Source organism: Netta rufina (assembly GCF_964035555.1).
Source record: "Netta rufina genome assembly, chromosome: 6".
Classification (NCBI taxonomy): Eukaryota; Metazoa; Chordata; class Aves; order Anseriformes; family Anatidae; genus Netta; species Netta rufina.
In genome coordinates this window covers 27,289,913-27,307,597 of record NC_140129.1, presented here as the reverse complement: position 1 = coordinate 27,307,597, position 17,685 = coordinate 27,289,913, and the positions used below count along the sequence as shown (strand labels likewise).

At 45.7% G+C, this 17,685-nt stretch overlaps 1 protein-coding gene across 16 annotated transcripts in view; it reads left to right on the top strand.

Moving 5' to 3' along the window:
* MRAS (muscle RAS oncogene homolog) overlaps positions 1-17,685 on the top strand; it is a 40,351-nt gene that overhangs the window by 6,957 nt on the left and 15,709 nt on the right. For 4 of the 16 annotated variants that reach the window (XM_084289337.1, XM_084289341.1, XM_084289327.1 and 1 more), the window contains 2 exons: positions 4,727-4,829; positions 14,023-14,236. In XM_084289337.1, the coding sequence (XP_084145463.1) occupies positions 14,044-14,236 (193 nt within the window). In that variant the 5' untranslated portion in view covers positions 4,727-4,829; positions 14,023-14,043. Of the gene's footprint in view, positions 1-4,726; positions 4,830-13,521; positions 13,671-14,022; positions 14,237-17,685 lie in introns of those variants that run through there. The other 12 variants (XM_084289333.1, XM_084289340.1, XM_084289335.1 and 9 more) reach the window with 5 other exon arrangements.

Genomic DNA, 17,685 nt, shown 5'->3' with positions numbered 1-17,685 from the left:
CAGTCTTGTGAAGTACCTAGAGGATTTAAGTATCAAGCTGAAGCCTGATGAAGTCAGCCTTAAGTCATGCAGTGTCTTGCTCTGGGGCCCTATCACATACCTGGTGCTGCTTACAGTGAAGCACTCTCCTTGAAAACTCTGGAAGCGCTCGGTGCTGTCAGCTTCCCTGCACTTGGGTGTGAGTTGCAGGGCTGTGCCTGGAGCAGCTGAGCAGAGGTTGCTGCTCCTCTGCTGGGAAGTCATGGTTGTGGTCAGCAGTGGGATGCCCATGTGTGTCTCAGGCCATGCCTATGGCACAAGCTGGAACCTGGACCCTGAGTGGGAGCAGGCAGAGCCTGGGCACATCTTGGCCGCTGCCTACACCTTTAGAAGAGCTGGAATGCCAAAGCAATAAGGCTGGGTTCTGCTGCAGCACAGGCTGCTCTCCTCTCAGAGCCTGCTGGGGGCACAGGGGTGCCAGGGCTCAGATGCTTTCCTTTATGCATGCCTGTCATGACACTAATTCAGTTAGCTTACATTTAATTATGAAGTGCATGGGTTCTTTCTTTTTTAACAACAACAAAAAAAGCCTCTTAATCTTAATGAAATACTGCTCTGTTGGAGAGTGCCACTAAATTCAGCTTTCCAAGAGTGTGCCTGCCAGTATGGCTCAGCTCCAGCTGCAGGTAGAGGGGACTCAGGGACTGAGACTTCTGTTCTTGGCCTACCCAGAACAGAAAATAGGGTTACTCGCTGCACCAAACAGTGTGAACAAACCCAGGCAGCATGGTGTGCCTAGAAAATGCAGATTTGGTAACAACAAGGTGCTCTGCAGCTCCTCTGGTTTACTCTCTTATTTGAGAGGAAGAGTTGCAGAACTGAGCAGAAAACAACACTTGAAGTGAAATCTTTTTGGATTTACTGGGCTTTTTGTTTTGCTTTTTTAAAATCTGTCATATCAGTGTCAAAATGTTTAAGCTTCCTTCAGTACATTTTTGAGGGTTATGCTGGAAAAGAGAGAAGGCTGTAATGGCATAAGGCTGGTTCTGGTTTGTGGAAAAATCCTTGCTCATCCTGCAATGGAAAGAAATTTTGAAAAGTTTTTGAGTAGGGAGCTGTCATTTGCACGGCTGGTAGCAGTAGTGAATGTGATATATGGTGGCTGGAACACAGACCCACCCAACCCAATTTAAAAGGATGACAATGGATGCTGGTGCAGTGGGAACCCCATTCATTTTTTTCTTGAACTGACCTCCCCACTCCAAGGGCTACCCAAGCATCCGTTGTAGTGTATCTCAAGGCACCTGGTCACACCAAAAGAGCATTTAGAGAATTTTCTTCTGCAAGTTGTGAACCAGTGATAAAAGCTCCTTTAACAGTTAGTTGTGACACGGATTCAAAAAAAGGTATGGAATGAGAAAAAGTACATAAAATTTAAAAAGCACATAGAATTTAATCTTTTAGGCACATCCAGGCACTGTTATCAGATCTGTCATCTGCACTTAATGTATCCGGATAACTCATGAGTAGTCTGCATAGGCAGCTGGTAACTAGGTAGAGATTGTGATCTTCAGAAAGCATGCAACTGATGTCTTGTGTAATACTTGGTATTAGTGCCCCCAGTGCAAGTGCAAGACTGGAGGGGTGGGGGACATCTACTGTGAAGTGGGACTTAAAGGAAAAGTTACCCAGTACCCAGTGCTCCATCCCAGGAGGAGTCCTTGGGGGTACTCAGAGCCAGTGATAAACCAGGAAGGGGCAAATTGCTGAAGGAATTCCTTTGGTTCAGGATTGGTCACTGCTGATATGCAGACTGGAGGTTGGTTTGATGTCTGCTGGCTTCTGGTGGGAGCAAGAATCTACAGTGAACCTCAGAAGAGGAGGGGGAGACATGCCCCAGTGCTCTGGAAAACCCCAAACTGTTGAAAATTGTTCTTGTGAAACAGCAATGCAACATCAACAATTGGCATCCTAGCTCTCAGAGTAGCATATGATCTCACAGGTACATCTGTAACCAGAATTTGTATCAGATGTAATCATCCTTGGAAAAAAATCAGGTATCACCTCAGCCCATTCTTTGTACACCGCGCTTCTCTTCTACCTGAAGAGACCTTGCTGGTAATTGGTGAAGGATTGTAGCTCTAGGTGAAAGGTCTGAAGATTATGATGAGCCATAGTGATGAGATGGACTCGAATGAGTACTTGCAGATCTTCCCTCAGAAAATGCTTCGTAGCTCAAGGGCAGAATACTGGGAGAGACTTCTGTCTTCTCCACGTGCTTAAAAGCTGTGAATGTTTTCAAATTCGATCTGCAAGCAGGCACAGATGCAAGCATAAGGAGCTGAATGGACCATTTGCTTTTCTGGATTTTGATCCAGTCTGAAAAGATGTGTAACACTGTGGTAAAATGTTCTGTGCATTGTTTCCTCTGCACAATCTGCAAAATGGCATAGTGTGGCACCGAGATGCTGATAGGATGCTGCATCGTCTCTCTTCTGTGAGTATTTTGTTATGAGACTTACCTATGGAGTATTAAGACCGTTCTCAAAAGTCTGACTTGCACTGAATATATGTGGGACATAGCAAACTTCACTGATGAACATGAAAGACTTTGTAAGGGAATACATAATTTCTTATTCTTTTTGCAGTATAGCAAGTCTGTCTAATTAAGCACCTGGGATTTGAATAATTAAATAACAGAAGTTTCAATCCACTTCTGTGTTAGTAAAGATCTCCGGCAAGACGCTTTCATTCCTTGGATTTTTAAATTAGGGACCTCAAACTGTCTGAACCTCAGGAGGGTGACTTACTGGGTCCAGGCGGGCAGAGAAATACAACTCTTTTTCCAAGGCCTCCAGAGCACAGCAAATCACTCCCTGTTGTTTACATACCAGCCTCGCAAGGATATGGGAATCAGTGCTAGGTTGGCAAAGCGGCGGAGAAAAGCTGTGTTTTCGGTTGTACGCTGCGTTGAAGCATCTGTTTGCTTTTGTGCTGTGTCAGAAGAAATCCTTTCGCTGCACGAAGCGCTGGGAGCAATTCTCTGGTGTGGAGGTCAGATTGCCTCATCCATTTCCGGTGGTGGGGGAAAGAAAAGGAGGGAAAATAACAGTAGTTACAGTTCTTGTGGGCTCGGGAAGGCTTGTAAAGAGATGGACAGATCTAGCTGAGAGGTGGGAGGGAGCTGGGCTGGCAGCTGTGGAAATGGCTGAGGTGGTGTGGGGACAGTGGCAGGCGGCCCTACACAGGGTGCCCCTGCTTGCAGTGGTGGGGAGCCTTGCTGACAAAACCTCATGTCCCCAATAAGCTCCCTAAATGCCCCTGACCTTATGCCCTGCAGGCTGTCCTGACCCCAGACTGCTGTGCCCTCGGTCCTGTGTCAGACCCATGCTCTTCGAAAGCTCTGTCGATTGGGGCGGGTGGAGCTGATGACCCAAAATATCGTTTCCCCTTCCTAAGGCTGGGTGTGTACCAAGCTTGTGTCTCTGTGTGGTAAAAGGATACAAACCAAAAGTGCTGAGAGATGCAGTGGTTAAATTGAAACATGCTGTGGCAGGATGAAAGTAATCTTGTCCCTTACCAGCCCTTAATGCTTTGGGGCTGTTTTTTTTTCCCCTCCAAGTGGCTGTGATCTATGCTGTCTCTATCTATGCTTCTGTGTAGAGATAATTTTATATGCAGGAACATGTCAAGGCACCGTCAGGGTAACCCATCTCGTTATGTTATAGCTCACGAGGTCAAGATAAGACATAGGATATCTACGGTTATCTTTCTGATCAAGTTTTTTTTCTTCTCCAGTGTCCTTGAATGTACTGGAGCATATGAAAACAACCCCTTTGTGGAGCAAATCTCCTGTAGGGAGAATCCAACCCTTCAAGAAAGGGTCAAATCCCAATTTCTTGTTCTTTCTTTGAGCTTGATATTTAAAATGTGGTGCACAAGAGCTGTGCTTGAGTTGCCAAGACTTAGGCTGTCAATCTCTTATCTTGGTGTTCACAAATAGTGGCGCTGTGCAGGCACAGGAATGGCACATCTTGCGTCTAGACTCAAACTTTGTCCAGTTACTTTGGTTTGTTCATGGTTTTGCTTGTGAAATGACTCTTCCTAATGCGTGGGTAAAGCAGAAATCCTCTATGCTTGTGGGAGTTAGTGCTCTGTATGTTGCAACTATAGCTGCACGTAGAGCCACTTGCATTTAAAGAAAAATGAATGTGTCCAGCCCCAGTAAATGAGAAGTGTGATGGTATCAGTTTTATCCTATTGTCCCATCACAGGTCCTTTTCCTCCCCTTTGCCAACACTGAATGCTGTTTGCTCTCTGGCTCCCTGTGGGGAGGGAGTGTAGCCCTGCACGTCTCATCCCTCCAGGACAGCGGCCCCATCAGGGGGTCTGACTGAAGTTTCTGGAAATCTGCTATTTCTGACTAGACAGAAGACATCGTCTTTGGCATGGGGTGCTGGCAGGGTTGCAAACCCTGGAGGCTGACTTCTGAAATGGGCCTGACCACATGTGCTGTTTCCTTGATGCAAATGCTAGAACCCGAACCTGTTTGTAGTGCAGAAGCAAATGTTACTGTTTGTGTGTGAAAGATGCTTTGTGGCGATGGCAGCAGAGGGTGTGTCTCTCCCTTTTCCTTTAGCTGGGGAGAGATTCTGTTCTTGCTTTTTGGTTTTATCTTTTTTTTTTTTTTTTTTTTTTTTACATCCAAATGGCAATTGATTTTTGAGCCGAGTTATCTTTTCCTTAGATTGCAAGTGAGTTTCTGATGTGATTGCACAGAGGTGGTGGTGGAGTCCTGCTGTTGCCTTGCTCATCTGAGGTGCTTCAAGAGAGTACAGAACACATTTGAGGTACAATTTTCCATAGCGTGCTAATCCAGTGAAGTGCTGTAGACTCGCTTGCTGGCACAGTTTAAATCCATAATGCAGCACCACCTGCCAAACCACGGGGCATAATGGAAGTGTTAATGAATGTACATATAAACCCTCCCACACTGCAGCAAATTGAATAACTTAAAACTCGAGGCAGAGACTTTAGGCTGAGCATAGAAGGAACAGGCTTAAAGTGCCCTTATGCAGGTTTTCGCTGGAACTGGGGGTGGCCATAGGAGTCTGAAGCTGGGTCAGCTGCCCCGTAGGGTGTTCTCAAAGCTATGTTGGTTTTTGGCTACTGCTCTCCAATATGTGGAATTGTCCGCTCAATGATACTTGAAACTTGAATGCCCAACAGGAAAGTACAACTGAGCAGCACAGGCTGGGACCATGGCATTTCTTTTCCAAAGGGCTGATGGTGCTGCTGCCCTGCATCCCTACGTTTGCACCCACAGCATTGGAGGCCAGTCCCAAGGTCTGCCCACACCCCTCCAAACAAGCCCACTGGATTTGTGAAGTACGGAGTTGCCTCCTAAGCGTACTGTATGTAAATAAGAGGTACCTGCTCTGGGTGCACATTATAATAGGCCTGGAAAAAAAAAATGTTCTAATGGATTTGGGATCTCATTTCTGGACCATAAGTTTGTATGAGTGGCAGAGTAATGACACAGACCTGGGAAATGCCTAGCAAATAGTCATGCATGTGGTTCTGGGGTCTATAGTCATTAAAATCTGTCTGAAATCTGCCAACTGCCTATTTGTATAAACCTGGGAGGTGATAGGAGGTGGCTGCTCCTTCATCTTCTGAAGTCTGTTGGCAAAGCCCTTCTCTACCTTCCTCATCACAGACCAATGCATGCCATGCTCTTCTCTACCTATAAATGAGTGATAAATGAGCTGTGGGGAACCAGTAGGGCCATCCACAATCCAGGAGCTTGAGACAATGGATGGAGCCCTCCCTACACAGCCTGCCCTGTGGTATAGAAGTGGTGCAGCCAAATCTGCACTGCTCTGTAGCTCACAGCTAGTTCTGAGGAGCAGAGGGAGGACAGGCCAAGGCCATCTGTCAAGCACCCCTTGTTTTGGCAGAGGGCTGCAGGACCGTGGTGAGGAATGCAGGGTGGAGCAGCAAAGACTGTCCATGCTGGGCAGTTTCTGGCACTGCTCAGGGTTTCTACACAGTCCTGATGTATGAACTTTTGGCACCAGAGCTGTTTCCGCCAGCCCGGGTCGTGCACCTCTGGCTGCATCACCTGGTTCGCTGCAAGCCGCGTGTGGGCAGCAGAGAAACTGAGAGCTGCCGTGCTGCACGGGCTATTGCTTGGGAAACCTCGCCGAGCAGTGAAACCATCCAGGGCAGTGGATTTGGGGTCTTTTTATTGGTGTGTCAGCAGGCTGGGATGTGTAAGAGGGAAGCTGCCCATTTCCAGGGATTGTGCTAGCAGGAAGGGCAGCTATTGGAATTTGAAGCAGCTTCCTCCACTGCAAATTTGTTCTTTTGTGTTATCTCTAGCTGGGCAGGGCAGGGTAACATCTTGGCTATCTGATTTTTTTTGCTACAGTATGTTTAGGTCAGCTTCATCGTTTCCATGATAACATAGGAGAGGCATTCCTGGCCTCACTAGCAAAGAATTTTCAAGAGTAGTACAGGAATCTGTCATCCCCCAATGTCTCCCGAGAGCTTTGGAAATAAGAGTAAGGAAAGGGATGCTGGACTTAAATACCCAAGAAGTGATGGAAGTAAAAGCAGCTGAGCCATCCGCTTCGTCAGGCCCCAGCCTGATGGGCAGGGATGCGCTCATCTCACAGCTGAAGGGTTGGAACAGCCTCAGGTGGACACCTCTAGACTGGAAACTGTGTAGTGTTAATCCTGGTCTGAGAGAAGAGGGAATGGCTCACACCTCACATATCTGGGTTCTCCTACAGAACTGGTGGCGGCAGTGCTGCAACTGTAGAGATGACCCAAATCCAACTTGTGGTCTTATTTATTTATATGGAATATGAATCTGGCCTCTTCGTCTGACTGCTGACTTGTCAGAGTGACAGGAATCTTCTAACGTGCTTTGAAAAGGGCACTAAATCACCAAGAGGAACATGCTGAAGGTTAATGGAGTTGTTGTGGGAGGTGGAGGAGGAGCTGGGGGAGGGAAGTGGAGCTGTTTGGGTTGACATTCATCAATGTGACTGACGTGTGCTGTGCGGCATTTGCATACAGAACAGCAGCAAGCACATGCTTAAAGGTAAATACGAGTGAGCCCCGAGCCCAGCCTGGCCAAGGGAAGGCTGCTGCCATTTGTCAGAGCTCAGCGTTACTGCAAGGGCTCCTTCTTATTGCTCAAGAATTTCTGGAGGGGGGGAACAGAGGGGGCCGCCTACGACCCAAGCAATTTCCAGTGACGTGGCTTTTTATTATTATTATTTGTTCAGGCTATAATTCCACGTTTCCTGAAATAACTACTAAGTATTCATCAGACAGCTACTGCCTTTAGCTGCTTTTTGTGTGAATCTCAAGTGGTTCATTACTCCCCCGGTGAGTTTTCTTTCTCTTACAGTAAATCTGAGCAGCATCTGTGCAGTGGGGGAGGTGATGTGATCTTGGGTTGAAAAAGAGAAAGGTCTAGTTGACAGGGAAAGCCAGTGAGGAGTTCAGGGAGTGCAGCCCTCAGGGTACAACATAGTTTTTGCACTGGAGGAGAATCCGGGAGGCCATTGCAGGGCTGCAGCTACATCCCCCAAATCAAAATTCAACATGTGATGTGATTGGGTGGGTTGAGGATTTTATTTTTAAACAACAGTTGGTTTATGACTTTTTTTTTTCACTCTTCTTTAATAGCAATCTGATAACGCTTTGATCACTGATCCAAAAGGAAATGCCTGTAATTTCCTGTGCAGGTCTTGCCAGGTGCTGGGCTCCATCCGATCTCCTGGAAGCTGGTAGGAGTAGAGAGCGCTCTTACCTGGCATGATCCTTCTTAGAAAACCTCCAAGAGTTGAAATATAACTTGGGCTTTGAGCAACTTGATGCTAAAGGGTGTCAAGCTTTGGCTTCCCACACAGTTGGTCTGTTCTGTAGTAACTTCCCACTGAAGACTTATCTTTTTGGAGGCATTGACTGGGCAGGAAATCTGCAAGGCTGGAGGAAACCTAGCTAGGAGTTAAGCATCTTTATTTAATAACGATTGGTGGTGATTATTCATACACCTGAAAGTCCTCTGGCTCTTAAAGGTTTGGGTTCAAGCCAATTTGAGGGAGAATTTCCTAAAACTCACCCAGTCCTGATCAGCATGACTATAGGGAGACAGCTACCTCCGAAAAGGGCACGTCCCATGTTTCAAGGGTTCTCAGTAGCTTCCAGTCCGGGGGATCGCATCCAACATGCAAAGCTGAACTATTTTGGTACCTGGCTAGCGTCTCTGGGTGTGTCATGGTGGTTGTGCGGCTGCAGCCTGCGAGAGGAACAGAGAGGGAAGTGTTCAGATCTTGCAGAGTTTCAGCCCTGGAGGCATTCCATGGAGCTGCTACTGCTTGCAAAGTGACTGGGTAAAAGGGTGTAAGCGAGTAAGCTGTGGCTAGAGGAAGAGTTATTAATTGCAACCGTAGGAGTAGCTGGCTGCATCAGCGGCTGATAGCCTTCCTTGGCCCCAGGTGAAGTTGGTGTCTTCAGGTACACAGAACTCTTGCAGGGCCTATGTGAAAAGTTACCCGTGGACCAAAGCAAACCAGTGACAGATTCCTTTGGCAATGGGCTGGTCGCGTTGGTCAACAAATATATACACAGAAGTGAAATCTCAGCCTATAGCAGCTGCAAGCTCCCTGAAGTTGTTCTGGGGGAGCTGCAGCGAGGAGGAGGGAGCTGGCCGTTCCCACACAGACCCTGCTGCAGCTTTTTTGAGATTTCATAACAGAATTAAGTAATTTGTCGCGTGTTGCCATGGAGACTGTAAATCACTGTCATGCTGGGCTTCTCTGTCAGGGAGCTGATGTCTTTAATTGCACCAAGCTCTGCTGCGAAGCCAGGGCTTGATTCTGAGCTCGTTGACCTGGTGTCGTGGCTTTGCCCCGGGAGCTCTGCCTCCAGGAGAGCAGAGCTGGAGCCAGGGACAGGAGCACTTGCACACTGACTGTCAAACATCTGGGGTAGATTTCACTGTTGTGGTACATGGCCACACCTCTGCTCCAATGAGCAGGAAATTAGGACGATCTGCACAAGCTGAGATCTGCCCTTCTTACATTCAGGGCAAGTCTCCCCATGGGGATGGGGGTTAGGTGTGCTGCATCCATGGGGTGGTGACCCAGTGGGGCTGGGTGGCCCAGCTGCACAAGTGAAGCTGAATTTCTCTTACCAATATTCACGTATCCCTTGGCTTCTCCAAGACATCCAGACAGGTAAATGGGGTTTTACACCCCGTGTCTGTACCTAACAAAAAAATCCTTCTTGCAAAAGAGAGCACCATCAACCTCAGTGGCACTATGGGGTCACCATTTCTCCTCCTCCTTGCCATCCAACCCAGCAGTGGCCACGTTTCCAACTCCCTCAGCGTTATGGGCTCGTGCTGGCAGGACATGGTTCTTGCTGGTGTTTGTGTGAGGGCAGCCATGTAAATCGGCCTCCTTCCAGTGACTTGCACAGAGCCCTGCCAGTGTTTGTCTGCGTAGGGTATGGATCGTTCTCTTGGCTCCTTCAAAATAAACAACTGTAGAAATTGTAAGATGATTATCATCAGAGCTTATTAGTGTATTACCACATGCTGCTTTGTATTCAGACAATAGATAAAAATGTCTGCGCTTCATTTTTCTCCATCAGATATATAGCAAACGCGTTTATCCTTGCTCCCTTCTGAGGAGGACTGTGTCAGTACTCTTGCCAAAAATGCATGAAAATCAGCCCAAGCCTTGTACACTTGCCTGTAGCCATGTAACCAGCCAGCATGAAGCTCTGTGCACCTTTGTGAGTGTTTAATGCTTTCCAGGAGCATTAACATGACATATGTTGTTTTCAAGGTTTGATTTATTGGATGGTTGAGATTATAATCTTGTCAAGGCATGAGCTGTCTTCTTGCTTTGATTTTTCAGGGCAGATGGAGGTACAGAGGGGTGGAAGTACTTGGATTTTGGAGGTTTTGTGTTACGTACTTGTATGTACTTATGAGCATGGGACTTCTATGTCTTTATTGCATTATGTACTTAGGAGCATGGTACATGCTATCTCAGTAGAAAGAAGAGTATTTTTGTGAGCATTGCTGGTGTCTGGTGAGACGTGACTATCAGGCTTCAGACATGAGTGTGTCTTTTGGGTTCGGAGTGCACAAGGACACTCCATAGCAAATACTTGAGGGATTAGGGCAGTTTGGCTGTCATCACCTCAGGGGACCTTCCTCAGTGCACTGAGGATGGCATGTCTGGGCAGCATGTGATGGGGCCCTGCTGTGCTACTGGATGCTGATGCAGTAGAAACAGCTATGTGGAAACATTCACTCTTGCTGCCTTTTGTCATTACGGTAGAAGTTTTTTGTCTGTTTATGCTGACATCACCTAAAATACGTCTTTTGTGCTCAACAAACTAGATTGCAGTGCCTGATACTTTTTGGGTTTTATTTTTCTAGTTCCATTCTTGCTTGTTCTCCACAGGCTGCCTTCTACTCAGGTAACTTAGACATGCAGTATAACAAAACTTCTGGAAACAACTGGAAGCAAATGCCCTGATTCAACCCTTTTGAGTGTTGGACAAAGCCCAACAATGGGGCTACAGTGGACTAAATATTATCATGGTACTTTGGGAAGTGTTTCATTCAAGATAAGCTCAAGGCTTCTTAGGAGGGAGTTAAAGGGGCTGGTACTGAATGTCAGTGGAAAAGTAATGCTTGTCTGCTGAGCAGTAGCTTGTGGTTTTGTGATGAGGTCAAAATTGTGCACAAACCGAGTATGGTTTTCACATCTGTGGCCTGTCCTCTGCCATGTGAGTAACAATTGGTCTTTCATACAGCCCATCCTGAGACGCGCAGGGTGACTGACTCCTAGGCACTCCAGTGTAAATAAAGAAGGGGTGAAGTCTTGGCCACAGGCAAAGCAAAAACATTGTTTTAAAATGTGAGGGGGAAGGGGATGGACAGTTTTTCAGACAAGGTCTCAGTCCTAAGGATCATTTGACCCTAGCAGGATGATGCTAAAAGAAAGCTTGGTCTTCCAAGCCAAAATGAGACACCTAGTTGAAAATTCATAGATTCCTGCAAACATGCAGCCAAGCATACTGCTTGTTGATGGTGTGATCTTGTAAACATGAGAAAAATCACTTGCTCCTTCTAAAACAAGGGTAAGAAACTTTCACTTAAGATTATGGTGAGGAGCTGAAATTAGAGTGGGTGAGAGCTCAGCTGGTGCTTGGTGTCCTTCTCCCCGTCCAGCTGCTGTTGCTTGTGGCAGAAATGCTATTCTCAAGAATTTCTCCAAAGATAGTTCAGAAACAAGCTGACTTGGTCATGTTTCTTCTTGCTCTGAAAATGTTGGCTTGTCTCAGCTTGGACAAGAGGTCTTTGTACTTCCTTCTAGCCTCAGCAATCTCACCTCTGTGATAACCCTCTTTGTCCCTCTGGCAGGGTTTCTTTTTAGAGGAGAAACTAAAATGGTTCCTACGCATTTGATTCAAGGAGAAATGTCCAGTACGTGACCTTAATTAGAGGCCAAGGCATTCTACTTGCACAACATACAGTTTATGCGTATGACAAGTTATTTTTATATTTGCAGAAGCCACCCCGGCATAAGGGGTACCTATCATACATAACAGGGTGTTGAGGAGAAAGGAGAAGGGAATTTTCTCTCACTTAAAAAATGGGGGGAGGTTCTCTTTTGGTGTTGAGCCGTGACTGTAGCTGGTAATGCAACTCCCAGAACTGTGTCCTGCTGGCAATAGTTGGATCATAGTGTGGTAGTCAGAGGCAAGAAATAGCAAAGAAACCTTGTTCTCATGTCTACTTTGTGGACAAAAAATGCATACGTGTACAGCACAGTGAATCATTGATGTTTCATTGTGTTTGGACACTGCTATGATTTGAACAGTGGTATCACTGCATGCTTCAGGGTTGCCTGCTGATGCTGTTATGTTTTCGGGGATATATTTTAGATTACAGCTTGAATTTCACAAGCTTCTTTGGCCTGAGAATCTCTTTCCCATAAGTAAAACAAACTCAAACTTGAATGTTCACAACTGTTTTCATTTTGCCTCCTTTCCTGTGATTGCCTGCACACATGTGAAGTTAGATATGTAATGGAGGGAAAAGCTTGCTAACAGAGCTATGAAGTGACTGTGAAAAGCCCTTTGTTAAAGGGTAGGGTCTCCACTATACGATAAGGAATATGGGGATCCTCAAGCACTCTGGGTGAAAAGTGCCTTTACTGTTCAATAACTTGAATTAAATTGAAATAATGCTTTTGCGGAAGAGGACTAGAGAAACAAGGAACTAAACTTGGAGGTTAGATACCTTCTTCAGTGTGATATCAAACCATTTGGGGATTATCTTCTTAACTGTTTGAAAAATAGTCCAAGTTGGTTTTTGACCCTGTTCGCAAATGAAGAATCAGTGTTTTGTTTGAAAAAAATATGAAATTGAAAGGACTTCCAGAAGTTTCTTTTCCTATACTATAGGTTGAAATAAAACATTACTGGCTGGTGGCTCAGTTTGTGCCGTGCGATCTCAGCTCCTGAGCATGAGCCAGGCCAGCCTGCAGCAACGAGTGCATCAGCACCGCTCTGTGATCTCAGAATGAAAAAGCTGGGCAGTACTCTTCTTAATTCAGAACCCCCCCCCCCGCAGTTATTGAGACACAAGCTTTTGGAGGCTTAGCATCCAGATCTGTATCCCCACTGACAGTTTATGGGGCTGTGAAGCACTCTGTCCAGCACAGTCAATTCTGACTGTTATTATTTTTTCCCCATTATCCCATTTAACATGTTAATGAGTTGCACACTCCTTCAAAGAGCAGTGAGGGCCAGGGACCGGGCAGCTCACTCTAAGCAAGCACTTGCTTTTGCAGTGCACCCAGAGAGGCTGAGTTTCGCAGCTGGGCCCTGCTCTGTTCAGGCATGCCATGTCACAAGGGCTGGGTGTCTGAAATAGTCCTTGTCCAGCCCCCTCAGTCATCCCTGACCCATGTGAGAGCCGGCAGTGCAAAGCCAAGGGTGACAAAGCAAGGCCAAATGGATCGGAGCAGGTGCCGGTGGTTGGCTTCGTCTTGCAGATGCCTCATCCAAAGCGGCTGCCGTGCTGTGCGAGTGTTACAGCAGGCAGTGCAGCAGGTGGCTGCCTCTTCTCCTTTCTCCGCACAGTTGCGCACACATGAGTGTGCTGTTGTCCAGTTGCACCCAGTGAATTTGCCTTCTGTCTTGAAGAATCAGTTCCTCTGCGGTCGCCCCAGGGGACAGGAGCAGTGCGGCCGCACAGCAGGGGAAGCTGATCTCCTGACTCCCATGGCTGTGTCATAGCCACAAAACCAGCCTTCCTGCCAGGGCAGTTTTTTTAAAAAGAGCAAAACAAAAAACACCTGTAGTTCCTGGCCTGCTGCCCTCTGTGTGTGTTTCTTGTTTTTATTTCTCAGACTTGAGGCTGAGAGAGAAGAGAGCAGCATTTTTCTGTCAGCGGGGCCAGGCCTCTAACCCTTGCTTCCTTCACTACCACAGTTCTGTGAGCTCTGGCTGGTGGCTGCTGTGCCATGGCTTAAGCAGTGAAGAAGAGCACAGCCCTAGTTTCTCAGTGGGATTTGGTCACTGGCAACTGGAAATTATCTGAAACTTGTCATCTGCGTTGACCCAGGGTGATTTTGGCACAGGTATGTGGGCCTGGGCCCTATAGGAAAGGTACTCAGATGATAAAAACTTGCATACAGGTGTTTGGTGGCAATTAGTCATCCCTTTAGACAGGAGAAGGAGTAACCGAGCCACAGCAGTGGGGCTGTCTGCATGTCTGGGGTATGACAAAGCTGCTGGGGAGGGCAGGTGCCCTGCTCAGGGCCAAAAGGACCTTGAATTTGGATTTGGGTATGGAGGAGATAATGCTGAGAAGATCCCCTGGTGCCCTGTTGTGGAGTTCATCCTCACTTCTCAGGTACCAGGTGAAAGTTGCCTTGTGCATGTTTCCCTCTTTGTTGCTAATGAGTGATCAGAGGTGTTCTCTTTCTCCAGCAGGTTTAGCACACTGGAAGCATGGCTACAAGTGCCGTTCCCAGCGAAAACCTCCCCACGTACAAGCTGGTGGTGGTTGGAGATGGTGGTGTGGGGAAGAGCGCTCTCACCATTCAATTTTTCCAGAAGATTTTTGTGCCAGACTACGACCCAACTATTGAAGACTCCTACCTGAAGCACACAGAAATAGATGGCCAGTGGGCAATCCTTGATGGTGAGCAAGCCACTCTCATGGCTCCTTTTCCATTCTAGCTGAATATGGGCACAGGTAGACCTCAGTGTCTTCCACAGCAATTGTACTTTTGTGTCCCTCCCATGCTGTGGGCTGCCAGGAATCTTATTGCCAGCTCTCCTGTGAGCAGCAGTAACTGACCTTCAGCGAAGCTTCTGGTTCCAGTAGTGTGCAGAAATGTTTTTTGAAGAGCATGAAAACCTTGTGTTTCTTACATGTGTGTAGATCATTTTGTATGGTGGTTTTCAGGCTACTTGGATTTGTGGTATATTGGCAGCCTTCAGAATGACAAAGGGGTGCCTATTTCAGTCCTCTGCATTTAGCAAGGAGTGTTTAATAGGGCTGTGTGGACAGGCTGTGAGCCACTGTGGCAACCTCCTAGTGTAGTTGGCCTACACAGTCTTTAAGGAGGATGCTATGCTTCAACAGCACTAGGAAGAAGAAAAGTAGCATATCACTTCTAGTTAAATCTGTTTCCTCTTGAGTAATGCTGAACTGCTGCACCTGTCTGCTGAGAAACGCCCCCCCTTTCCTGTTAACATAGTGTCTACTCTGTTTGCATGAAGATGTGCTGTAGCTGGCTATGCCACTCAAAGACAACCTCCCCACAGCTCTGCCAACTGTGAACTCCACAACATGGAGCTGTAAGGTGTCAATGCATGGTTACACTATGCTGCAAATGGCATTTGGGGTAGGCATCCCAGGTGGCAGAATTATACCACAGGGATATTGATGTTTTGTTGTGGCTAGGCTCATCCCCTGGGAAATACCAGTAAGAGGGTATCTGAATGAGGGTTATAACCAGAAGGAGCACTTAATCAAAACTGTCATCTGTTGACAGTGAAGAATTGTAGCACCTCTCAATTCCCGTCATTCAGGCATGATGTTTTCATATCTAGTTACCTGTTTCATTTAAATACACGTTGGGTAGCAGATAGAACTGATGTAACCAAGATTTTCTAGTTCTTTGAAGAAAAGGGGGTGGGGGGCGGGAAAGATGAAACAAAACACCTTGATTTTGTAGGTGAGAAAGAAGCTCTGTATTACCTAAAACTGCAACTCTTCAGTCTGTCATGCAAGAGACAGACTGACCAGAGCTCTAAGGGCAATCTTAATGCTACAAGTTTTGTTTGGCTTTATACATGTATGATGATTAGGTTGTACATAAAGCAAGCAAATATTTTGTACATTAGTTTCCTAAGCTCATGTATATGGCCACTGACAGAACTGAACCAAATTCAGTCTGACTTGTAGTAAGCTCCTACCTCTGGCCTCTTGTCATGAAAGCATTCAAGATCTTTGGTGTCTCAGCATTTACAAAATTGATGTACAGGGTAAAAAATTGGAAGTTGGCATCCATGATGGAACATGGAGGGTTTCGGGCTTTACCATGAAGGCCATAAGTTTGGTCTGACTGAGGTCTTAGTTCTAAGGAAATATCACATGCAATTTAGGAAGTACAGATGGCCCCAAGGTCTTAAAAAAAAAAAAAAAAAAAAAAAAAAAAAAGCTTTACCTCAGTATTTCTAAACATACTTTAATCTTGCCAACTTTTGTCATGGTGTCACTTGTATTAGAGATACTTGAGATACTTGCTTTCAGGTATCTGTCCCATAATGTACCTGTGTAAATTTGTGTTTTAAATACCAGTGTTACATTAAAAAAGTTAAAGATTCTGTTGTAAATGAAATTCATTCTCTCCCATGTATTGCTTGTTAGTCCATAGTCCAACCCTCTAAAATGAGCAGCCTTTATCTTTGCTGGTATTTGCCATGGTCTGATATAATAGTATCAGCTGTTGTGCACATTGATGTTGTCTGAAACAGTCTGGTTTTTTGTAAATTATTTGGAAGACAAAGAATCATTCACTAAACACTTGATATTGTTGTTTATTCAAAAAGAAAATCAAAATCTGACCAGGGGAAAGAGGTGGTTTTCCAACAAGTAGGAACTTAACCATATGTTTTCATGTAACATATGTTTTCATGTAAAAGCCTTTTTATATTTGCTCAAATGAGGTTCAGTGGCTGTACTTGGGCTCAACCAAATTCATCTGTGCCTTTTGATGGCATGCAGGGAATCCCTGAATTTCAGAGTTCTTGCACTCACGGAAGTGAAGCTGCAGCTTCTCTCTCTTTCCTGTCTCTTGAAATTTTTTGAACAATCAGAATTTTAGAAGAACAGCAATATTCTTGTATGGAAACACGTGAGCCTTTACCATCTTCACAGTAGAAATGGGACATAAAGACTGACTATCACGTGTCTTATGCCACAGCTTTGTGTCATGGGCTTTTTGGATCTAGGACATTCTCAGAGATTGCCATATACTTGAACAGCTGCTCTTGTTGTGGTAACACATGGTTGCATGAATCACTTAAGGCATGAAATTAGGGACAGACGTGATAGGAAGGGTAAAGATGCATCATGATAAATTCTGGACTTCTAGTTGTCTTTTATGGCTAAATTCTTTACAAGCTGATGTGTGGGGCAGCTTTTTTTTTTTTCCCCAGTGCTTGTTGGTGGGGGGAGTAAGGGGATAAACAAAAGCCTGTTTGCCTCACCCTGCCTACCTCCAAAATAAGAACTAGTTCTAGAAGTTGAGACTACCAACTGTGTGAGGGGCTTCGTAAGTTTAAGTGCACAGAAATTGTTTAAAAATAAAATATATGTTGGCACCCAACAACTTAATAAAAATAAAGCCCACCCTCTTCCAGGCTGTTGCCTGAGCAGTTCTGTACAAAGCATCTGTAGCATGTAATATCCGCACCAGCATTATGTCTAGAAAAAAAATATATATATATACTTGTGCTAGCCAGCTTGCATAAAGCATTTGGCTTCCCTCCATGAAGACCTCCACCCACATTTATTTGATAGCACTAACTGGCAGTGTGATGTAGTGCTTGACTGTTTTTTTTTTGTTTTCCCTTTGCCGAAAATTCTCACTGAAAGTAGATGTAATTGCTTTTATTTCAGATCTTAGACATTGGAGACAAGCCTGAGTCCAAGCTCTTCTTTTATGTATTTGCTTTCTGGCATGGGCAGGCCTCTGTATATATGTTCTTATTAAAGAAGAGTCAATGATTGTGAGATGTATACTTGATGTGTTCAAGTCCAACAGTACCCTGGGTGCTGAGTGCCAAAATACTTTAATGGTGGCCTTATGCCAGTTTTCTGAGATCCAGTGTTTGGAGGACAAGTGTCATGGAGTAGAAGAGGGCAGTTAACTTGGATAAGGGATGCACCATTTGTGGCTAGCCCCTGTTTTTAGGTTGCTGCCTCCCCAGTGAGGCTTTCAGATCAGCCTCCAATTTTCTCTGCATGTGTTATCTTCATTTACTCCCTGCTGTTCATACTGAAATCAGCACGGTGATGTGCTTGGTTAAATGCATTCACACGCAGGTGCTGTGTAGACACATCAGGTCAAAATTAAG